Here is a 25957-nt window from a genome sequence, read left to right as displayed (position 1 = left end):
CTGTTGGTACTTTACAGTGGTGGGACGTCTTGGGTCAGGGGATCGGAAACGTCAGTATGATGTTAACGTGACCGAACCCTTGAGGGGGGCAGAGATAGTGTTTGGTTTAATTTTTAAAATATGATTTGAATAAAAAAAAATTAAAAAATTTAGAACTTCTCTCCTTTTTATTATTATTAATAAATCAATATTTTTTTTTCTTTTTTCTCTTATCTTTCATTCTCTTACCTTCTATACATCAATCAATTAAATTTTCTCTCACATACCATCTATTCAACTAAAAATAAATTTTAAAAAAAAAACTACAAATCACAAAAAAAATATTTTCAAAACTCATAACCAAACAAATTTTTAACTTTTAAAATAGGATAAATTACACACAAGTTTCTAATTTCATAATAAATAAGTCATTTATTAATAAATCATCAAGTTAATTAACATTTTTTAATAATGTTAAAATTTTATTTCAATTAATAATTCATATAATTTTATTATTGTATAGATAAACAGTTAGAAATTTCACTTTTTCAATTAATTCTGTTAAATAAAAAATTCTGACAGAGAGATAAATCGAACGAAGCCTATGTCAATGTGTGCTGATCCAATAATATATTGCCATTTTCGCCATTATTTTATTTATGTTTTAAGTCATGTAATTGTGAGGCCCTTCGTTATTAATTGGACACACCAATAACATGAAATTCTTAAAATATAGCATAATTGCTTATGACATGGAGTATAGACTATCCAACTCGATAAATCATTTGGGTTTGACGGATTTATTTTGGGTCTGATCTTAGTCATTCGAACTATTCACTTTTTAACATATGTTTTAACCAAATGTATTTTAAAAAAATGAACGACGTTTATAATTTCAAATATAATTTTTTTAACATTTAAAATATAAATGTGATTTAAATATATAGTTTTCAATTTTTAATTATCTTAATTTTTATATGGATATTTTCCTCAACGAATATTAAAAAGTGAACGATTCGAATTATCGAGGTCAAGCTTCAAAAATGAGCCGATTAAACTCAGGCGTTCTCTCAAATTGAGATAACTAACTTGATAGAATCTTTAAAAAGTACAATAAATAAATAAATAAAATACATTTTCACATATTTTTTATTTATTAAGTTTGTTTTATTTATAAATACCTTCACATTTTTTTTTACTTTTTAATCGCATTTAAATTATGTACATTTAAAAAAATTAACAAAAATATAAAACAAATTCACTAAATATAACAAACACACACACAAAAAAATAAAAAATAAAAATAAAAATAAAAAATTCAAAACCAAAGAGTTTTGTCATTTCAATATAACAATTGAATTGTTTTTAATTAATATATATATTTTGTGGGTTGCATAAGCATAATAGGGGTGATTCTATTTGCACCCAAATAATAATTTAGTTTACTCAACGAAAATTTGGAAATTTGAGTTTCTATTATACCTTAATGTAAATTTACTAAGAAGGACAATACACATTAAATTCTAAAATAAAACATTTTTTTTTTTTCTTATTGTACACCCAAATCACTTGTAAGTAATTTTCATATTCAACTATCTTCATCTTTTTTCTCAAATTTTAATGATTTTCTCTTCGTATTCCTCCTAACTCTAGAACTCTAATCCGCCACACAAAAGTCACCGTTATCATAAACATCATTCTTTTTGTTTTATTATCATTTACAAATTGAAAAAAAATCGAACAATAAATAAAATATATATATTTTTTGGTTAGAACGATATCGAAGATATTATAGATAGTCGAAACACAACACCACCCTCAATCCTCAGAGAGCCCAACAACCACGTAGGAGGGACACCCTCCCAAGTACAGCACACACTTTCATTAATGCCAAACTTAGCCATCAAATGAGTAACCTTATTCCCAACCCTTCTGCCATAACACATCTGGTCACACTTCTAACTGAAACAAATCATGAATAAGCATACTGTAGCTCGACTTTTTCGATGCCTTCCTTTCGGAAATCGAAATAAGCCCTACAGTTCGGACTCCTGTCACGGTTCTAAATCTAATCTCACAAAGTGCAATGTGAAACTGATAAACACCAAAGAGTCCAATTCGGCAAATCATTTTTGAAAAACAGTTTTTAAATCAAATAATGTCAAAATTGGATTGCTTTGTTAGATTATAGAGTCGCCACCTAAATATTTTATTTCTGAGAATTTAGGGAATCCAAGACTCGTGCCGAAGGCCACATGTCCGTCATCACCAAAGTTGCCTCGTCTCGGGAACCTAAGTACGAGCGGGGAAGGTCATGGATTGAGCGCCCCGCTCGCCCGATCAAATGATCGGCCTCTACTAAGCATGATATGTTGTTTTATAAACATTGTGTGTTCTTATCCGGTTATTAATCTAACTTTACTACGTGAGACGCGTGCAAGCAAGTATAGACTAAATCACAAGAATTGGAACGAATTCAACTCACGATTGCTTTTGTTTGAAAATAGTTTGAATTTGCCACTCTCAAGTGGGCTTAGAAAAATGGATTTGCCACCTCGGTGGGCTTAAAACATGATTTGCCACTTCGCAAGTGGGCTTTAAAAAACTCACATTTGTTGAATTGTCCCAATTCAAGCAACAAGCCTTCATCCACAGGCATTCAAACAGGTATATCAAATAAGCAATTAGCCTCATGGCAAGCATGCAAACATGGCAACACTCACACTCATGCAAGTATGCTAATTCAAGAAAAACTTACATAGTACTCCAAGCTAAGAATAAAAAAGAGTTGGGAAAAATATACATGATTCCTAATTGATACAAAAAATGTCTAATGCAACACATGCAAATGCAACTAAGTAGGCTCAGCTACTAATGAAATGATTTGGAACAATTTGATAGCATGCTTTGAAACACGTATTCAAAGAAGTATTTAAATTACAATGCAGTTTGAATGATGAACCGAGCTCCGGTGTATGCTGTCACGACCCAAACCCACCCCTGTAGGTTTAGTGTCGTAACCGGCCAGTAATCCAAAAATTACCTACGGCCTCAGAAACAAAATTCAAAATATTTAAATATAATTAGGGCTTGAAGTGGAAGCAAAACAAATATAATAATGTCCATTGAGCTACAATACAATCTATGGCCTCGTTTGGGAACAGGCTATTTTAGTACTTTTTTGGTTTTTTGGCTAAAAAATGAGGTAAAAAAACTAGTATCTTTGGGATAACTTTTTGACTTTTTATCAAAAGATGTGCAAAAAGTAGAAAGAAAAAAGAATCTTTGACTTTTTGGTATAGGTTGTTAGCTTTTTGACTAAAATAGTAACTTTTTGACTTTTAGACTAAAATAGCCTCTTCCCGAACGAGGCTTAATTGTTGGTACTTTACAGTGGTGGGATGTCTTGGGTCAGGGGATCGGACACGTCAGTATGATGTTAACATTTGCGTTGACCGAACCCCTGACGGGGGCAGAAATAGTGCTTGGTTTAATTTTTAAAATATGATTTGAATCAAAAAAATTAAAAAGTTTAGAGCGTGTTTAGAATGATTTAAATAAATGTATTTTTTTATTTTTTATGAAAAATATATAAAAGAGTAAAGAGGTAATATAACTCAAATAAGTATATTTATCTAAATAAATACACTTATATAGTTATACTAAACATTCCTTACGTAGTTAATTAGTTTTTAAAATACAATTCAAAACTTAATTTTCTCTTTTTTCTCTCCTTTTTATTATTATTAATAAATCAATTTTTTTTTCTTTTTTCTCTTATCTTTCGTTCTCTCACATTCTATACATCAATCAATTAAATTTTCTCTCACATACCATCTATTCAACTAAAAATAAATTTAAAAAAAAAACTACAAATCACAAAAAAAATATTTTCAAAACTCATAACCAAACAAATTTTCAACTTTTAAAATAGGGTAAATTACACACTCCTGAAGTTTATAATTTCATAATAAATATGTCATTTATTAATAAATCATCAAGTTAATTAACATTTTTTAATAATATTAAATTTTTATTTCAATTAATAATTCATATAATTTTATTATTGTATAGATGAACAGTTAGAAATTTTACTTTTTCAATTAATTCTGTTAAATAAAGAATTCTAACAGAGAGGTAAATCGAACGAAGCCTATGTCAATGTGTGCTGATCCAATAATGTATTGCCATTTTTGCCATTATTTCATTTATGTTTTAAGTCATGTAATGGTGAGATCCTTCGTTATTAATTGGACACACCGATAACATGAAATTCATAAAATATAGCATAATTGCTCATGACATGGAGTATAGACTATCCAACTTGATAAATCATTTGGGTTTGACGGATTTATTTTGGGTCTGATCTTAGTTATTCGAACTATTCATTTTTTAATATATGTTTTAACCAAATTTATTTTAAAAAAATGAACGACGTTTATAATTTCAAATATAATTTTTTTAACTTTTAAAATATAAATGTGATTTAAATATATAGTTTTCAATTTTTAATTATCTTAATTTTTATATAGATATTTTCCTCAACGAATGTTAAAAAGTGAACGATTCGAATTATTGAGGTCAAGCTTCAAAATGAGCCTATTAAACTCAGGCGTTCTCTCAAATTGAGATGACTAACTTGATAGAATCTTTAAAAAGTACAATAAATAAATAAATAAAATACATTTTCATATATTTTTTATTTATTAAGTTTGTTTTATTTATAAATACCTTCACATTTTTTTTTTTACTTTTTAATCGCATTTAAATTATGTACATTTAAAAAAATTAACAAAAATATAAAACAAATTCACTAAATATAACAAACACACACAAAAAAATATATATATATTTAAATTTTTTTTTAAAAATTCAAACCAAAGAGTTTTGTCATTTCAATATAACAATTGAATTATTTTAATTAATATATATATTTTGTGGGCTGCATAAGCATAATAGGGGTGATTCTATTTGCACCCAAATAATAATTTAGTTTACTCAACGAAAATTTGGAAATTTGAGTTTCTATTATACCTTAATGTAAATTTTACTAAGAAGGAAAATACACATTAAATTCTAAAATAAAACATTTTTTTCTTATTGTACACCCAAATCACTTGTAGGTAATTTTCATATTCAACTATCTTCATCTTTTTTCTCAAATTTTAATGATTTTCTCTTCTTATTCCTCCTAACTCTAGAACTCTAATCCGCCACACAAAAGTCACCGTTATCATAAACATCATTCTTTTTGTTTTATTATCATTTACAAATTGAAAAAAAAATCGAACAATAAATAAAATATATATGTTTTTTGGTTAGAACGATATCGAAGATATTATAGATAGTCAAAACACAACACCACCCTCAATCCTCAGAGAGCCCAACAACCACGAAGGAGGGACACCCTCCCAAGTACAGCACACCCTTTTATTAATGCCAAACTTAGCCATCAAATGAGCAACCTTATTCCCAACCCTTCTACCATAACACATCTGGTCACTTTTCTAACTGAAACAAATCATGAATAAGCATACTGTAGCTCGACTTTTTCAATGCCTTCCTTTCGGAAGTCGAAATAAGCCCTACAATTCGGACTCCTGTCACGGTTCTGAATCTAATCTCACAAAGTGCAATGTGAAACTGATAAACACCAAATAGTCCAATTTGGCAAATCATTTTGGAAAAACAGTTTTTAAATCAAATAATGTCAAAATTGGATTGCTTTGCTAGATTACAAAGTCGCCACCTAAATATTTTATTTCTGAAAATTTAGGGAATCCAAGACTCGTGCCAAAGGCCACATGTCCGTTATCACCAAAGTTGCCTCGGCTCAGGAACTTAAGTACGAGCGGGGAAGGTCATGGATTGAGCACCCCGCTCGCCCGATCAAATGATTGGCCTCTACTAAGCATGATATGTTGTTTTATAAACATTGTGTATTCTTATCCGGTTATGAATCTAACTTTACTACGTGAGACGCGTGCGAGCAAGTATAGACTAAATCACAAGAATTGGAACGAATTCAACTCACGGTTGTTTTTGTTTGAAAATAGTTTGAATTTTCCACTCTCAAGTGGGCTTAAAAAAATGGATTTGCCACCTCGGTGGGCTTAAAACATGATTTGCCACTTCGCAAGTGGGCTTTAAAAAACTCACATTTGTTGAATTGTCCCAATTCAAGCAACAAGCCTTCATCCACAAGCATTCAAACAGGTATATCAAATAAGCAGTTAGTCTCATGGCAAGCATGCAAACATGGCAACACTCACACTCATGCAAGTTTGCTAAAGCAAGAAAAACTTACATAGTACTCCAAGCTAAGAGTAAAAAGAGTTGGGAAAAATATACATGATTCCTAATTGATACAAAAATGCCTAATGCAACACATGCAAAATGCAACTAAGTAGGCTCGGCTACTAATGAAATGATTTGCAACAATTTGATAGCATGCTTTGAAACACGTATTCAAAGAAGTATTAAATTGCAATGCAGTTTGAATGATGAACTGAGCCCCGGTGTGTGCTGTCACAACCCAAACCCGCTCCTATAGGTTTAGTGTCGTAACCGGCCAGTAATCCGAAGATTACCTACGGCCTCAGAAACAAAATTCAAAATATTTAAATATAATTGGGGCCTGAAGTGGAAGCAAAACAAATATAATAATGTCCATTGAGTTGTGCGTACATGATTAACTGTAGTAATTAAAACATTTTTAACACACTTTAATATATACATGTACGAAGGCATATCTTATAACATATCTTACACAGTTCATGAAGGACTTTTAATAAAATACAAGGATTAACCTAAGCTTGACAAAACAAAACAAAGCCTCTACACAAGGCACTCTTGGGTGGCTTGACAAAGAGGTGGACTTCTGGGCAGACTCAAAAGTTGATCCTCCAATTACTCATCTACACCTACATATATATAAATAAAGAGTGAGCTAACGCCCAGTGAATAATATCAAAATAAAGGGGTTGGGTGAATGAGTCCTTTTTTATAACTGAGATAACACATTCATACAATAGCTAATATTTAGCAAAACGACCTTAGGCCCAATAGCTCGGAACGACCTCGGGTCCAATATATGTAACTAACGGCCTTAGGTCCACTATATGACAGAACGGCTTTAAGCCCAACATATGCCAGAACGGCCTTAGGCCCATGATGGCCATTTAATCAATGCAATTGCATATTGCTTATCAAACTTATCAGAGACTCGGAACGACCTTAGGTCCAACTTATTTCTGAATGGCCTCGAGCTAATCACATTACAGTACTGTATAATGGCCAATCAATTTGTCTTCTCAGAATTCTAGAACGACCTTAGGTCCACTTAGAAATTTAGAACCATTTTGGGTTCTCTTAACAAATATCCACAACGACCTCAGGCCCAACTTATTATATATTTGGAACGGCCTTAGGCCCAAATCATTCATACAGAATGACCTTAGGTCCATCCTGCATGTTTGTGATCAGTAACCCATTCACATTTATTATATCAAGTGTACAGAAAATCTTACCACAAAAAAACAGTCAGGAAAAATATAATATATTTGAAAATATCTTTATTAAGATATTACTCATAGTGTTCAGATATCTGGTTCACCCTTGTAGTTGACCCTACACAATTCACAATACACATAGAAATCGGGTCACAATATAATTCATTCCGTTATTAACTTGTTTAATTCTCTTAGGCTTCTTTCTTGCTCTTTTAATTCATTTATAATGCTTAATGTATGCCTAAGAGTGCTTGGAAATAAAAGAGAATGAAAACCGAAACATGAAACACCTTTTTAAAATTTTCTAAAACAGGGCTCTTCGCTCGAGCGCAACATTGGTCGCTCGAGCGAACCCTTTAGTCTACAAAAATACTGGTTGCTTGAATTCCACGCTCGAGCGCCAACTTCTTCGCTCGAGCGATGATGACTAATTTTGGGCTTTCAAAGTTAAAAAGTTGAGCTTTCACATTCCAATTCAATACTTGGGGTCGCGTACAACTTTCTTAAAACCATATAATCTCTTTTAACTATCAAGAAAACATGATTAATTTCTAACCATTTACATCCAAACTTTTTTAATTCAAGATTAAGCTCCAAATTTCCATAAACTTGAGCTTACAAAACTTTCCTTTTTCTCTCCATTATGTGAAATCAATCCTTCAAAGACAACAAAAATAAAACCTACAAAATGGTCAATTCTAATTTAATTTCTACAATTGAATTTAATTCAATTCCTTCATCTTTTCACTAATTCCTTTTAAATTACATAAAATTGACTCTTAACTCTTTTCTATTTTCCTTTAAATCATGAAATTGGAGTTATGAAACTTTGCATGTATGGAATTAAGTTCAAAACTAAATAATTTTAATTAGAATTGTTCTAATTTGGATTCTTCTTAATTTCTTCATATAACACCGTCATATTTCACAATCTTCCATTTATTATTGTTCACACTCATCTTAACCCAACATAGACTTAATTTCATAAATTTAATGTTAATTGAAGTATTCTTCATTTTCAAAAACTAAATTTCATAACTAGAGTTAAGCATAAATTTGGGCTTTTAGTTTTGAGGTACAAAATCACTTTCTAACTACACAATAAAGTTCTTAAATCTTCACTTCCTCATCTTATCACAATTTCCATGTCATCCATATCATTAACAATTTCTTCCCCCAAATTTTGTTTCATATTATCACATGATTTAAAATATCAACAATACGAGTTCAATCGCAACTTTTACATAATTTCCAATCACTTCCAAAATTCAATTAAACTTGCATATATATAAAATTCAACCTCTCAATTTCATGATTCTACTTTCAATTTAGGGAAAATCATTAATTATCATTATGAGTCAACTTAGGGTTTTCAAGAAAAGTCAAGACTTTCAAGAAAAATTAAAACTTCTCACATCACTATTTTTTATTCCAACTTTCCCATTGATTATATTCCTAAGGTTCATAATCCACAATCTTAACCCAATAATTGAACCCCAACACTTCAAACCCTAAGCCCTAAATCTCATGAAATTGTAACACTACATGCTAAAAAATGTAGATTTTGTATTTATATAATCAAAATACCACAAATCTATCTATTAATGCAAGTATTGAAGAAGATTAGGACACCTACCTCAAGAATCAAGCAAAAGAGCAAAGCTTTGATGAGATTCCTTCACAAATCTAAACTTCAATCGGTTGAAAAGTGAGATCTTCATGCATTCTTCACTTTTTTTAAGGGGTCTTGCCTAGATCTTTGAAAAATTGGAGGTATTTGGGCCAAAATCTCTAGGGTTTACGGACTAAGGGTGAGAAGGAAGAAGAGAGAAGATGAAGGTGTGAAGAATGATCTAGAAAACTACTTTTAAGCTTGTTAAATTCGCGCAGTCTGCTCGAGCGTCTCTTTCCACGCTCGAGCGTACCTGCTTCCAGCACAGATACCAAAAATGGAAATGGGTGTAACTCTCTTATCCGAACTCCGTTTTAGGTCGTTCTTGTGTCCAAATTGAAGCCCCGGAAACAAGCTTTCCAATGGTTCTAGCCACACACCCAAATTCAAAGTGTGGAAAAAGAAAAGGGCAAAAGAGTGATGGATATTCACAAGAAAATTATCTAAATCAAAATTCTTGGTTTGCTCTTACTTTACCATTATGTTACCACTTCTATCATCATCCAAAATGGAACACGGAGACTCCAAATACCCTAAAAAAAAGTCAAGGGCAATCTCACTTTCTACGCTTGAGCGACACTTCCAACGCTTGAGCGGCTCGCCTGCAAATACACGAGATACTGGGAGCAACAATTCTACGCTCGAGCGCCACTTCTTGCGCTCGAGTGGTCACCTGGACGGACTATCTTAATCTCTCCCCCTTAGAGAATTTCATCCCAGAAATAGCATCCGTTCTCAAAACAATAACAAAACATAGCAACAATCCCCAATCTAATAATAAGGCATGACATCAACAATATATATATATATATGTAGACACCCCATTTTTGACCGACCTTAAGACTCAGACGTCACTGATTGAGCGCTTGGTGATGTTGCATAATGTGCTCATTCAGAAGTTTCAGAGTTGCGGCCGTGAGCCCTGCTTCCGGACTTCCGAACCCTCTTTTGTACTTTGCCTCGGTTTGTGAACCAGGCTCGGTTTTCTTTGTTTCTTTTCCTGAGGGAAGGGAGAGGTCCCGTAGACCATCTCTCAGTGGCTGTGGGCTACATTTGGTGGCCGTAGGCCATTTTGCCCATTTCGGAGTCCGGTTTCCGATTTTTCGGGATCGTTGGCCGTGTGCCTCGGTTTGGGACCGCCTAACCATCTCCGTTTGTTCTGATTTTTTGGCATACTTCCTATTTTCTCCCTTTTGAGGGACACTGGGGTCTGAGAAACCCACTTCGTGGCCGGATGCCACTTTCGGTGCTTAACAGCCCATTTTCGGGACCTCGAACTGCGCGTTTTGGCCCCCGAACATTCGTTTTGCAACGGTTTTCGTTTATTTTTGGCAGGTACCTCTGTTTTATCACTGGGAAGTTCACTGAAGGGTGGGAGGCTAGTAATTGTTACAACAACCAGTTGAACATCCTCCGACGCCCTCCGGCGCCCGTTTTTTCACACTTCCGGGCTAATGTTGAACACCTTGGGCCCACTTTCTTGAACTTTGAACCACATATTTGTGATGTACACACTTGAGAGGACCCTAAAAGTTCATGGCCGGCCAGTAATTCCACCTGACCCTTTTGAACCCCTCCTTCCGGGCTAATGTTGAACACCTTGGGCCCACTTTCTTGAACTTTGAACCACATATTTGTGATGTACACACATGGGAGGATCCTAAAAGTTGGTGGCCGGCCAGTAATTCAACTTGACCCTTTTGAACCCCTCTTTCCGAGCTAATGTTGAACACCCTTGAGCCACTTTCTTGGACTTTTAACCACAGGGTTGTGTTGAGGACACATGGGAGGACACCATCATGTGGTGGCCGGCCACTAAATCTGCTTGACCCTTTTGACCCCTAGCCGGCCGACTAGGGGGTGTGGCCGGCCGGCCACCTGGAGCCAAAATACTTGGCCGGCCGAGATCCTTGCACTGTTCACTTTACAGCTGTATAGCTTTATCCCCCAGAAAATATCAATATCCGGGGGATATTTTGTGGGGGAAAGTTGGCCTCCTTTTCCCCCACCTTTACACCCCCTTTTTGGCCCTTATAACCAGCAAGCTATATCACATTTAGGGGTTGGAAAAAATTGTCTTCAAGCCTCAAGATCCATATCTCCCTCCATCCTTCTTATTTTCCTAAAAATCCTTAAGTCCTACACCTTGTTTTCTTCATCACCACCAAGCTCTACCATCACCACTTCATTTCCAGCAACAAGGAGGGCTTCTCAAAGGCTAAAGGAACTGCAAATTGGTCCAAGAAGCAACAAAAGACTTGTCTCCAAGGGTGAGTTGCCATTTTCTCTTTTTTGAGCTTTTCTTTGCAATATTTCTTAGCCTCTCCTTCTTATACATTTGAGCTCCGACCAAAACTGAAAGTACCCTTTTTTTGAGCTCATTTTCATGTCTCATTAAGGGCTCAACCCTGTTTGAGCCCTCCATCTTGCACTTGCTTCATTATCCCTCTAAAATGTCATTTTCTTGCATGATATTTTTAGCTTGTGTGTGATTTATTTTGGAGCATGTTGTAAACTGATAATAGGCTTATTTTGAGCCCCTCTTCAACATTGAAGAAGGGCTCAACACTGTTTGGGACCTCCATGCTATACTTGCCTTTATACTCCCCTTTTGGTCCCATTTTTGCATGCAATGGCAGCCTATTGTACTTTTGTTTTTGGCCATTTTACAGTTCTGAAAATAGTCTTATTTTGGCCCATTATTCATTTTTCATTTAGGGCCTTTCATGATTTGGGACCTCCATATGCCACTTCATGTTGTATCTCTCTTTTGGTCCCCATTCTTGCATGCTTTGTTAGCCTATCATGCTTTTATTTTTGGCCATTTTAAAGTTCTAAAAATAGTCTTATTTTGGCCCACTCTTCATGTTTTATTAAGGGTCTTTGGTCGTTTGTGGAATATTTTGTATACTTTGTGTTATAGCCACTTTTGAGCCTCATTTTGCATTGCATTTCTAGCATGTTTTTATACTGTTTTGGCCTTTTTACAGTTCTGCAAATAGTCATATTTTTGGTCCCTCTTCAATGTTGTAGAAGGGAATTTTTCAGTTTGGGCTGTGCATATACCACTTGCCTCTTTGGCCACCTTTTGGTCCTTTTTCTTGCATAGGGGTGCAGCCATACCTGTGTTTGTTTTTGGGGTTTTTACAGTTCTGGAAAGCATCATATTTTGGGCCCCTCTTCAATGTTGTTGAAGGGTCCTAACTCATTTGGAATTAGTAGTTGTGAGTTGCTTCATAATCTCATGTTTAGGGCCATTTCTTGCATGCTAGTTTTGCCCTATCTTGGTTTGCTGTTTGGCCATATTTTGTACTGATAAAATGCTGATTTTGGGGCTTCCTTGCTTCTTTCTTCACATTCCACGTCCATATTGTGCACACATTGCATAGCTATAGGCCATTTCGGGTGCCTAAATTCGCATTTCGGGACTATTCCATGCATTTGGTGTTATTTCGCCTCATTTCGGGACTGTTTTACCCCATATTTCATTGCTGAAAATCCATTAGCATGCTTGCATGCCATTTCTGCCATATTGCATTGCGTATACCATTGCCTCGGTTTGCGTGCCCGTGTGCACGCATTTCGAGGCACTTCATTTTCGTCCATCGGCATCCTATGTGAGTGTGGCTGAGGCTCACTCATGTTGGTATAAGCCCATATCATGTTTTCATGCCATTGCATTGTATATACCATTGCCTCGGTTTGCGTGCCCGTGTGCACGCATTTCGAGGCACTTCATTTTCATCTATCGGCCTCTTATGTGAGTGTGGCTGAGGCTCACTCATGTTGGTATAAGCCCATATCATGTTTTCATGCCATTGCATTGCATATACCATTGCCTCGGTTTGCGTGCCCGTGTGCACGCATTTCGAGGCACTTCATTTTCGTCCATCGACATCCTATGTGAGTGTGGCTGAGTCTCTCTCATGTTAGTGTAAGCCCGTATCGCATTTCATATCATTTGCATTGTGTATGTCATGCCTCGGTTTGCGTGCCCATGGGCACGCATTTCGAGGCATCTCATTTTCACAGCATAGTGCATACTAGGTTGTATCTTAGATCGCATTTATGCATTTTCTCGGTTTGCGCGCTCGTGTGCACGCATTTCAAGGCGTCTCATTTTCATAGCATTGTGTATGTTAGGATTGTATCTTAGTTGCATTTCATGCATATCATGCATATTGCATCGTGTTCGGGATAGGAGTTAGTCCGGGCACGGGAAACGAGGTGCATTTCGTACTCCAAGTGACGGAATGTGTCTCAATTCCCCAGTCACCGACACTCCGGATTACCCATGATGGAGTTAGGTTTTTGTTGTGTTTTCATGTGCATTCATCCTATATTGAACTGTGCAATTCGACTCCTCGGCCATCATGCCTCGGTATGCGTAATTGATGGTACGAGGATCGAGACATGCATATATCTGTGAAAATACATTGCTATGCCCCTTTCCCGCTCTCTGTTGCAGCAAATGAAGAATCAGCAAACTTCCGAAGTTGGGTGCGCTTTCCAAGAAAAGGTGTAAACAGAGGCTAATTGGGGCATCCCGGTGGATTTCCGCGCAAGACAACCCGGACATGCATCATCCATCAGAAGCAAGGCAGTCCCTGGCTTGCATGCCAGTTTTATTAAGTTTTCTTAGTTAATTTGATTGATTAATTAGGAATTTGTATATTATTTGGACTGTAACCTTTGGACTGTAATATTCTTTTATTCGGGACTGTATATTTATTCGGACCCTCTGCGCGAGGGCACAACTGTAATAAGTGTGCGTGAGTGTGATGCATGTCTTCCAACCCCACGTCTTTCTCCCTTTTATTTATCTACTTATGATGGTTAGATTAAGGCATATTTAGATTAGCATACAGTATGACAGCATGTTTACATCATTCATCTGTATTACATGCACCGGGCTCGGCGCATCATACTAACTGCATTTGTATTTCAATTCCAAATTGAATACATGATTAGTTGTAGCATCTCATATGTCACGTTTAGAATAGCCGAGCCTACTATAGTTGCATTTTGCATGTGTTGCATTAGGCATTTCTGTATACTTAGGATTCATGCATGGATTTCTAATGAGTTTCTGTTTTGGCTTGGAGTACCCGGTGAGCTTTATGCTTTAGCATCCTTGCATGTGTGTGAGTGACTGCCATGAATAGCATACTTAACATGAGGCTATTTGCTTACATGATATAACTGCCTGAATGCCTGTGAGTGAAGGTCGGGTTACTTAAATTGGAATAAATCATCAAATGTTTTAAGCCTACCAACGGGTAGCAAACCATTTTCAAAAAGCGAACACGAAATGTTCTGTTCCAATTTAGGCGATCCAGTCTATACTTATATGCTGTGCGCATCACATAGTAACCTAGGCTAATAACCGGAATAAGAACTCACAATGTTTTCAAAAATGGATATCATGGTTAGTAGAGGCCGATCTTTGATCGGGCGAGCGGGGGTGCTCACGAAGTGACCTTCCCCAATCGTACCCAAGTTCCCGAGCCGAGGCAACTTTGGTGATGACGGACACGTGGCCTTTGGCACCGAGTCAGGGTTTCCTAAATTTCCCATTAAAAAACATTTAGGTGGCGACTCTGTATCCGGCAAAGCAGTCCATGTTTGGCACTTCTTTCAAAAATCTGTTTTCTCAAAAACGATTTGCCGGATTTGGACTCTTTGGTTCAGATTAAGAACCGTGAAACGAAATCGAGTCCGAACTGTAGCGAGGTCCCCCCGCGGGCTTGTTACAATATATGTCTATCAATTCTTAACAACATTCAATTACATCTCATGTCAATTTTGAACCCAAAAGTACAAAGTGTTACATATGCAATACAAATAAATGATGCAATCATGCTAGCATAAGGTATGCTAATTGAAAAAATGTCCCTAATCTAACCAACAAAGCAGGTAAATAAAAGGGAGAAAGACGTGGGGTTGGAAAACATACACACACTCACGCACGCTTATTACAACATAGCTGTCGCAAGGGACGAATCAAAGTCCAAATGTCCAAAATGTCCAAAGAATACTAGCTATTACAAGCCAAATGAATAAAATAATTAACTAACTAATTCTAAGTTAACTAATTATTACAACACAATGAATAATTAATTTAAACTAATCTAAGCTAATTAATTAAATATTACAAACCAATTAATCAACTATTCTAGTTAATTGAACACAAATAAACTAATTAATTAAACACATTAATTAACTAATAAAAAAACAGCTAATTAAACAGTTAAATGGCCTCCCGGGCGAGGGAGACATGCATGCTTGGTTAGTTTCCTCCCGGGAATCCACTACTTTGCCAGGTGCAACCTCTGTTTACACTTGTTCGGTTTCTAAAAATTGTGCCAACTTCCAGAATACTTCTGCTCTAACTCAGGAACACACTGGTGCCAAAATTCTTTCTGGCCGGTCGGCTACCATAGGTGGTCGGTCGGCTCTTCTGGTGGCCAGTCGGCTGATGAAGGTGGTCGGTCGGCCACTGGTTATCTGAACTTCTCTTGCTGCAGCAGAGAGCAAACAGAAGCAAAGCAGTATATTCTCAAGGAGTATATGCACTGCTACCCTCCTTATCATTACAAAAACTCAAAGGAGTGCAACTCTTGGCTCTCAATCCACTAATCAAGCATTTTCATGCATGATAGCCAAAGAATCAAGCTTGTACAAGCTTAATGAGTGCAACACAAACTTCAACAAAACCACCACCCTATCATGCATGATCAAGGGTGATGGTGACTAAGAAAATGGCACGTTTTCATCACTTTAAGTATGGAACGTCCCATATTTCTTGTGTTTGGATTAACGTTCGATCCAAACACATGCAATGCAACACAACACATGCTTATCTTGGCCAATTTTACTTGTCCAATTTTGTTTACCCATTTTAGATTACCAATTAATTCTTTAACCGGTTAAGTCCAAAAGTGAGAGTCCTCTAAGGAAAAGAGGCTTGAACCACAAGTACCTTAAGCATGAAAGAGACCTCATGCCATTGGTAATGAACTCCCGAAGGAATTAAACCATTAAGCATGAGAGGCTCATTTCCACACTCAAGCCATCAAATGGTTCGAAGCCACTTTCAAAGGCAAATGAAAGAGTGAAGAATAGAGGGGGGTTGCAGAATTTCAATGCTGAAATGGCATGAAAAATGGCACTAAATCATGCAAACAACTCATGCAAGTCATGCTCAATGACTTAAAACATCATGCTAGCAAAGAGTATTGCACTACAACCATGCAAACCACAACTCATGTGACCAAAACAGCCCAAAAGAGAGCTCATGCTGACCAAATCAGTGGCCAAAACATGCTGGAAATAAGTCACAATGTGCTAGAAAAACATGCTCACATGTTATGCCATTTAAGCTACTAAACAAGCAACTCTTAACAATCATGAAAAAGTGAAACAAGTGAATATGTGATAGAGCTAAACATGCTGAAATTACATGGAAAAGAACCTCATATCATGCAATCAACTCATGAAAATAGCATTTAAAGGCTCAAAACACAAGGCTAGTGAAGAGAATTACACTACAACCATACAAACCACAACTTATGTGACCAAAACAGCTCAAAACAAAGCTAAAGCAGCTTAAAACTAAGCTTAGAACATGCTGGACTTGAGCTAATTTAAACTATAAAAACATGCTAATACATAGAGCTAACTAGGCATGCATACTAGACACAAGGAGGGGAGGTTAACCCCTCCATTTTTGGACTTCAAAACCTAATTTTTCCCACTGAAAAAATTCTGAAATTCAGTGGTTTCAAGCTCAAAAAAAGGCGGTTTAGAAAGCTTTGAAAATGGTTCAAAACAAAGAGAGTGAACCACCCCTAACTCTCAAAGGGGGCCAAACCACTATTTTTAGCACATAAAAGCAGAGGTTTTTGAGGTTTAAAAATAGCCCAAAAATAGCATATTAAGATAGCTAAACAAGGAAATAAAGAAAGCTTACAAGCTAGAAGCCTTACCTCTTGAAGCAATTATTTGATTTTAGGCACCAAATGCAAGCTACCACCCTCTTCTACAGCTCCAACAAGCCTTCAAGAGTGCACAACTCAAAGGCAAGCAAGGTAGGTTGAGAGTATATAGGCAAATATGTAGAGATATGCAAGTTTGTATGTAAAAACTCTAGAGAGAGAGAGATATATAGAGAGAGAGAGGGAGAGAAATTTTGACTCTTGAATTTTTCTAACCCTCAAAGATGAAGGAGAGGCCTCCTTATATAGAAAAACAAGAACTAAGTTTGTATAGATTCCTCCATACACGTGTATGGTGATGGCCTTCAGTGGACAACAGCTGGCACAGCTGGCAAACAAATATCTGGAAGAGGAGAAAAATGGCCGCCGACCATCATCCCTGGCCGACCGGCCATGAACATAACCGACCAACCATCAATGTGGCCGATCCGCCACCACAGATGGCTGGTAGGCACAAGCGATGGCCGATATCTTGTGGGGATGGCCGACAGGCCACCCTCTCTTCCAGATCTGAAACAACAAGCTCTTGGTCCACAACCAAGCACAAAACAGACAAACTCAGAGGTTCAAAGGCAAGGTGCTCAACAAAGAACTTTAAGCACCCAAAACGAACACGAACATGCAAAACCATCAAGTGTTCAAACGATGGCGTCTAAGTCTTAAGGATGGTCAAAAATGGGGTGTCTACACATACCCACCCTTTGCTTCACCTCCTTGACCCCATTTGCCATATCAACAGTTAATATTAATGGATTTAGGGTTCGTTTGGGAAATGGGTCGGCTTTTTGGTTTTTTGACTTTTTGACTATTTTATGTGCCTAAAAAATCTCGTTTGGAAAGGATTTTTTGGCTTTTTTTTTTGACTTTTTGTGAGAGAAAAAATGTAATGATTATGGGTTAGACGTAATGCTTTGTTTTATTGAGCTAAAAAGCCTATTTATTCTTTTTGTGACTAAAATAGCCCAAAACCCAACCCATCTTCCCAAATGAAACCTTAATTGATATTGTGGAGGCATCATGCTTTTCAAAGTAATTTCAGAAATAATACATCCCTCTAATTTTGGAGCTCTAAAAGAGCACTAATGATGTAGGAAAAAAAAAAATCAAGGCCAAAACATCACATCACATGGGAATCACACACCAATTAGAACTATTAGAGCTCTTAATTTAGAGCTCTTAATATTTTTTCGGGATTTTTGATGTGTTTATTATTTATGTGTACCTTAAAGGATAATTTAGAAAAAAAAATAATAAGATGTATTAAGAATAAATTATAATCCTAAATAATCTAATAAAGTGTATTAAAAAATTAGACGTACTTAGCATTCGTTTGAGACGTGGATTGACTTTTTAGTTTTTTTAATTTTTTTTAGACTATTTTAGCCTAGGGCTAAAAAGTCTTATTTGGGATGAATTTTTTAACTTTTGTGAGATAAAAAATAAAATAATTATAATTTAGACGTGACATTTTATTTTATTAACTTTTTAACCTATTTTGTCTTTTTATAACTAAAATAGCCTCAAACCAACATCCCAAATATAACCTTAATGACTTTTTAAGTGCAAAATAGAATCCCCGCATAATAGGGTAGGACCTTCTAAAATTTGTTTGGGGGCCCTTTCGGATTTGGAGCCGAAACCAAACCCATACAGATGTGATGTGATCGATAACCCAAATACCCGACCCGATCCAAGTTTATCCCAATACCTGTCCTATGCTTCGTCACTGCGGAAAACGAGAGGGGTCGATCCAAGATGAAGGCGTTCTTCGATCGATTTTCCAAAAACTCTAATTTCACTTCTCACATAACTCAGTTTAGCTTTCCCTTATCCCACACTCTTTTTTTTTTTTTTTTTTCTTTTTTTTTCTTTGTCTTGCAGTTCAACATAGCAAATCCACCTACTGGGTGCCAGAAAAAGCTTGAAATCGATGATCAAAAACTGTAAGCTTCAAATTCATGTTATATATATATGATTCATAATTTTTGTTTAGTATCCAAAAGTAATAATAAAAATGAAAACTTCAATGTTTATCCATAAGATACATGTTTGATTTACAATCGACTCTACATTTGTTCCCCTAAATTGGTCTTATTTATTAAATCGTATATATGTATTTATAATTTTAACAAAATTACACCTAAGGTGAATGGAATTCAATATAATTATGATTATAATGTCAAAACCCTTACATGAACAAAATTAAGAAAATCAACAATACTCAAAAATTAAGACACGCATAATCTAAAGCCTTTTATTAATTAGAAGTATGTTATTTTAATATGTGAAAGTGAGTGCTAAATCTTGGGAGTGTGTTGTGTTAATACATCATACATGAGTAATGTTGCCCAAGCAAATGCAACACAGTAATAATTCAGTGTCAAATAAGCAACAACAATATTAAATGGCGACTTTTTGGAAGGTCAGTGGGGGCCCGGCACAAGTCTGCCCATGTATTTTTGATAATTACTACGCATGTATAGATAGTCCTGTGATTTTTGATAATTACTAAGTTAAGATACTGATACTAGTCTTCCTTTGGAGCCAAAAAGGAAGACTAAAGTATCAGTATTTTGGAGATATTCAACCCGCCAAAAAGTATTCCTTTGGAGTTAGTTGAAAAGCTAGCATATTCATTGAAAATAAGCTTACAAAAACAAAACCAAAAAAAAATAAAAAACTAATGCTAAAATGCTAGTTTGTTTGGCATATTTCTAGTGTTTTTTTTTGTGTGTGTGTGTGTGTGTGTGTGTGTGTGTGTGTGTGTGTGTGGCTTTCTAATGGCTTTTTAGAGTATTGAGTGTGGTTAAAAGTAGGCTTTTTGGCGAGAGATGGGTTTGCCAAATGACCAAAGACAATTTTAGCAAAATGGGCTTTTTTAGCCAATAAAGTTGGCTTTTAAGCCACAGCCAAATGAAGCCTTAGAATATAATATATATATATATATATATGATGGCAGGGTTTCACGTTCTGTATGTAATGCACTTTTTATCTCCATTATCGGTGGATAAAAAAAATGTATTTTTTGTATCTGTAATATGCTGGATTTTGCAGTCATTTGTCAAGTATGTTACTAGAGGCTACAATGGTCAATAATTGATCTTGATGCTTATGCTTCTTTTCCTTATTTGTTTTGCATATTGTATTCTTCCAAACAATGAAAGGTAAAGATGTATCTTCATCTTAAATGAAATGCCAACAAAAAGCATTTTAAAGGTCACATTATGGATTTAATATTGTTGGGTGCTACTCGCTGTATGGATGATACATATTATAACTATATCTTTGCAACATAGAAGTTACAGTGGTGGTGATGATTATGACGATGAACTTGATTATCATTCAATTAATGTCAGGAAGCTCAAGAGCACCGGGTGATACATAACCGAAGGTGCATTCTTCAGGAGTCTCGGCATACATGAAAGGTATACATACATGTATTATACCAGTATACATGAAAATACAAAATGTAAGCTTGTAACTTTAACTGTGGATGTTAGTGACTACAATGGAAGATGATAGTTCTCAATGAATACAAAATTTTCCCTCTTGAAAAAAAAGTTGTCATCATAGAACATCTTGTGCAATGTATTATGAAATTCAATTCAATGTTTTGAGTTTCCAAGTAATTTCTGGTAATTTTGTTCTTTGATCCAATATTGTAACTCAATTATTAGAAATTGAAATTGAAGAAAGGTTTTCTTAGTCTCAACCTTAGTTGCACGAAGCGGGAGCGGAGGCTGGAGCGGGAGCGGGAGTGGGGGCGGGAGCGAGGAAGCGTGAGCCGATAGAAGTTTCTTAGGTTGGGAGCGCCTTGAGAAGCGGTAATACATATATATATATATATATATATTTTAATACACATTAGAAGTTTTTTATAAATATTTTTGTTTTAACACACATTAATTATTTTATTTATTTATTATATTTTTTAAATAATGTATTATTGTTAATTTATTTTTTTATTTTTAATTGATATATATATTATAAATAAAAAAATATAACAAATAAAGAATAATAAAATATGTTAAATAAATAAAAAATAAAAATGGTTTGATTTATTTTATAGATGTTATTATATATATTTTTTATTATATATAATTTAATTAGATTTATTATTATATAACAAATTATATTATTTATTATATGTTATAAACGGGAGGGGGGAGGGACACAAATCAGACACAGAGAGAGGGAGAGAGAGAGAGGAGAAGAAGGAGAAGAAGAAGACGACGAAGGCGAAGGAAGAGAAGTTGAAGGCGATCAACACCGATAAAGACAAAGAGAAGATGAAGATGAAGGCGACGGCTAGGGCTAGAGCGAAGGTCGCAGACGAAGGCGAAGGCGAAGACGAAGGGTAGGGCTAGAGCAAAGATCGACGTCGAAGGCTAGGGTGAAGGTCGAAGTCGACGGCGAGACCAGGTTTCTCTCTCTCTCTCTCTCTCTCTCTCTCTCCCCTTTATGATCCCATCTTGGACTAAATCGCGTTTCTCTCTCCACAGAAACGCGATTCTTACACGTTTCTTTCTAGGAAACGCGGAATCGCGATTCTGAGTAAGAATCGCCACCTGGTTGCACGATTCCTACAACTAAGGGTAGGACCTTCTAAAAGTTTGTTTGGGGCCCTTTCGGATTTGGAGCTGAAACCAAACCCATATAGATGTGATGTGATTGTTAACCCAAATACCCGACCCGATCCAAGTTTATCCCTATACCTTCCTATGCTTCGTCACCACAGAAAACGAGAGGGGTCGATCCAAGATGAAGGTGTTCTTTGATCAATTTTCCAAAAATCCTAATTTCACTTCTCACATAACTCAGTTCAGCTTTCCCCTATCCCACACTCTTTTTTTTTTCTTTTTCTTTTTTTTTTTAAATTGTATTTTTTTTCTTCTTCTTGCAGTTCAACATAGTGAATCCACCTACTGGGTGCCAGAAAAAGCTTGAAATCGATGACGATCAGAAACTGTAAGCTTCAAATTCATGCTATATATATATGATTCATAATTTTTGTTTAGTATCCAAAAGTAATAATAAAAATGAAAACTTCAATGTTTATCCATAAGATACATGTTTGATTTACAATCGACTCTACATTTGTTCCCCTAAATTGGTTTTATTTATTAAATCGTATATATGTATTTATAATGTTAACAAAATTACACCTAAGGCGAATGGAATTCAATATAATTATGATTATAATGTCAAAACCCTTACATGAACAAAATTAAGAAAATCAGTAAAACTCAAAAATTAAGACACGTATAATCTAAAGCTTTTTATTAATTCAAAGTATGTTATTTTAATATGTGAAAGTGAGTGCTGAATCTTGGGAGTGTGTTGTGTTAATACATCATACATGAGCAATGTTGCCCAAGCAAATGCAACACAGTAGTAGTTCAGTGTCAAATAAGCAACAACAATATTAAATGGTGACTTTTTGGAAGGTCAGTGGGGGCCCGGCACAAGTCTGCCCATATATTTTTGATAATTACTAAGCATGTATAGATAGTCCTTTGATTTTTGATAATTATTAAGTTAAGATACTGATACTAGTCTTCCTTTGGAGCCAAAAAGGAATACTAAAGTATCAGTATTTTGGAGATATTCACCCCCAAAAAAGTATTCCTTTGGAGTTAGTTGAAAAGCTAGCATATTCACTTAAAATAAGCTTACAAAAACAAAACAAAAAAAACTAATGCTAAAATGCTAGTTTGTTTAGCATATTTCTAGTTTTTTTTTTTTTTTGCTTTCTAATGACTTTTTAGAGTTTTAAGTGTGGTTAAAAGTAGGCTTTTTGGCGACAGATGGGTTTGCTAAATGACCTAGGATATTTTTAGCAAAATGGACTTTTTTTGCCAATAAAGTTGGCTTTTAAGCCACAGCCAAATGAAGCCTTAGAATATAATATATATATATATATATTTTTTTTTTTTGATCGGCAAATATAATATATATATATATATATATGATGGAGGGGTTCATGTTCTGTATGTTATGCACTTTTATCTCCATTATTGGTGGATAAGAAAAAAATATTTTTTGTATATGTAATATGCTGGATTTTGAAGTCATTTGTCAAGTATGTTACTAGAGGCTGCAATGGTCAATAATTAATCTTGATGCTTATGTTTCTTTTCCTTATTTGTTTTGCATATTGTATTCTTCTAAACAATGAAAGGTAAAGATGTATCTTCATCTTGAATGAAATGCCAACAAAAAGCATTTTAAAGGTCACATTATGGGTTCAATATTGTTGGGTGCTACTCGCTGTATGGATGATACATATTATAACTAGATCTTTGCAACATAGACTTAATCCAAAAAGAGAATTGATGTTTTGGAAGTTTATGTTTCATCTTTAGACTTTCAAGACAAGCATTTTGTTCAGCTTGCATATCTAAGAAACAAACAATAGTTGACTAACTTATTTATCAAAAAAAATAAAAATAAATAGTTGACTGACTTTGTAATGAACAGTCGTGCCGTCTTTGACAAGAGAATCTCACAAGAGGTCAGTTGTGATTCGCTTGGTGAGGTATGTTATTGATAATCTTTTTTCATATGCTTAAAAAAAATTATCATTAACAATATGTTTATATGCTGAAAAGATGGGTCTGTATTTATTTTTTCTTTCCTTGTTATATATTTTCAATAGGAGTTCAAGGGTTATGTTTTCAAGATCATGGGTGGCTGTGACAAGTAAGGATTCCCCATGAAACAGGGAGTACTGACTCCTGGTCGTGTTCGTCTCTTGCTTCATAGAGGTGGGTGAATTGGGCCTTTTTTTGTGTCTAAAAGTGAATTGGCCAAATTCATTGAGGTAGGATTTGGACACCACATTGCATTTTGGCACTTTGTTTAATCAGATGTAGTAATTGTAATTTGTACCTACTGACTTAGTGATTATACAATATACATGTGATGTCTTTTATTTTTATCTTTATTTTTTTTTTTATCATTAGTTGGGCTGGAAATCCTTCTTAGCAAAAGTAATGACTGCATTGTCATGGTTGATTTTCTGCCACAAAATGCATGAATTGATTTTTTTTCTTATTTTGGTTGTGGTGGCTTTATTCATCATAACTTATGGTGGTTTGGGACTTCAAAAGCTTTTTTTTATTTGAGCTATAAGCTTGTATTCAAATGTAGCATTTGCTCTATCAAGTTGATTTCATGTCATGTTTATTTGGACAGGCACTGCATGTTTCATGGTTACGGAAGGCACAAAGGAGAGTGGAGGAGGAAATCTGTTCGGGGTGCGTCGTCAGCCAGGACCTCTCTGTTTTGTACTTGGTTATAGTGAAGAATGGTGAGAATGATCTGCCTGGATTAACTGATGTAGAGAAACCCAAGATGAGAGGTCCAAAGAGGGCATCAAAGATTCAGAAGCTCTTCAACCTCTCCAAGGAGGATGATGTCCGAAAATATGTCAACACATACCGCCAGACCTTTACTACAAAATCTGGTAAGAGTCGCTTGTTTCCTACCTTTTTAGTTATTAAACACAAAAAGCTAAAGGGGAGGTGGAATTTTCATTTTGCTGCCTGATTTCTATTTACTTTTCAATGTAAGGGGTCAAGGTGTTTGGTTGGTGCTCTGCATTATTTAAGTGCAATTTCCAAATATTGAATATAGCTAAAACACTTAAATTGGGGCAATAATGTTTTAGAGCTCTAAATTGGGAGCACTAGAGCATCACTAATGATGTGGCACAGGGGGCCCCACCAAAGTGATGTGATATTTTGGCTTGAGTTTGTTTTTTTTTTTTTTTTTTAGTTCATTAGTGCTATTAGTGGTCAAAAAATTAGTGGGATGAATCACCACCCTAAATTAGGGTGATAATGATTTCTTGTGATTGGTTTTGCTAAATTATTTATTTAGCATAATATATAGTTTTGTATATATATATAATACACGTAATATTTAAAGTAAAATAAATATTTATATAACTAAATTGTATATATGTATATACATATTAAAGCATGTGTATTAATATAACTAATTGATCTTTCTTTCTTTTCTTTTCTTTTCTTTTGATTTTTGATTTTTGTTTTTTGTTTTTTGTTTTTTGTTTTTTGTTTTTTTGTTTTTTTTTTTTGGGGGGGGGGTTTCAAATGTAATCTCATTTTATGTATTATGCAAATAGAGCTACACTCAATTTAAGATTCAATCAACAGCACTGATCAAATCGTTTTGATTGGAAAACTCGTATCGAATTGTGAATCATAAGACTCTAACAATCATGTTTCCAATATATTACTAAAAATTAATGGGAGCTTTTTTGATAAATCCCCTTTCTAAGAGTTTTATTCCATCTAACCCATATTCTTTTTGACTATTCCACTAGGTCCTATTTGAGGTAAGAAGACCAAAACACCTTCAATCTCTCCTGCCCCCATTAATGTTGATATTTAATGTTCATTGTGATTATGTTTTGGTCGTTCCCGTGACCATTCCTATTCCCCATATCTTTACTCCAGAAAAAGGCATTAACTACACACCACTATTTAATATTGATATATATTACACTCAAAAAATTAAACATGGTTCTTTATTGATTGTCATTATGTTTTGGTAGTTCCTATGCATCCAAATGTTGATTGTACGCGATGACGTGAATGTTCACATTAGATGACCTGAATGTAAATATTCACATCAGATGACGTGAATGTTCACATCAGATAATGTGAATGTGAATGTTCACATCAGATGACGTTGTGATAAGGTTCACATTAGATGACGTGAATATAAATGTTCACATCAGATGAGGTGAATGTTCACATCAGATAACGTGA

At 35.0% G+C, this 25957-nt stretch overlaps 1 protein-coding gene across 1 annotated transcript; it reads left to right on the top strand.

Annotated features, from left to right (window-relative positions):
• The first annotated feature begins 19563 nt into the window (after nt 1-19563).
• On the top strand, nt 19564-24710 carry LOC145803952 (small ribosomal subunit protein eS6-like). Its single transcript, XM_082897341.1, has 4 exons — nt 19564-19581; nt 22063-22127; nt 23640-23697; nt 24357-24710. The coding sequence occupies exons 1-4, from the start codon at nt 19564-19566 to the stop codon at nt 24708-24710; spliced, it is 495 nt and encodes a 164-aa protein (XP_082753467.1).
• The last annotated feature ends 1247 nt before the right edge of the window (nt 24711-25957 follow it).

Source organism: Camellia sinensis, chromosome 12 (genome assembly GCF_055761805.1).
Source record: "Camellia sinensis isolate YWXY chromosome 12, ASM5576180v1, whole genome shotgun sequence".
Lineage (NCBI taxonomy): Eukaryota > Viridiplantae > Streptophyta > Magnoliopsida > Ericales > Theaceae > Camellia > Camellia sinensis.
Note: the sequence above shows the minus strand (reverse complement) of the source record. Positions and strands in the feature narration are given on the sequence as shown.

Coding starts and splice junctions, on each gene's coding strand:
- LOC145803952 (XM_082897341.1), top strand. Junction 22,128..23,639: donor ATCGATGACGATCAGAAACT/GTAAGCTTCAAA, acceptor TGTAATGAACAG/TCGTGCCGTCTTTGACAAGA. Junction 23,698..24,356: donor GTTGTGATTCGCTTGGTGAG/GTATGTTATTGA, acceptor TTATTTGGACAG/GCACTGCATGTTTCATGGTT.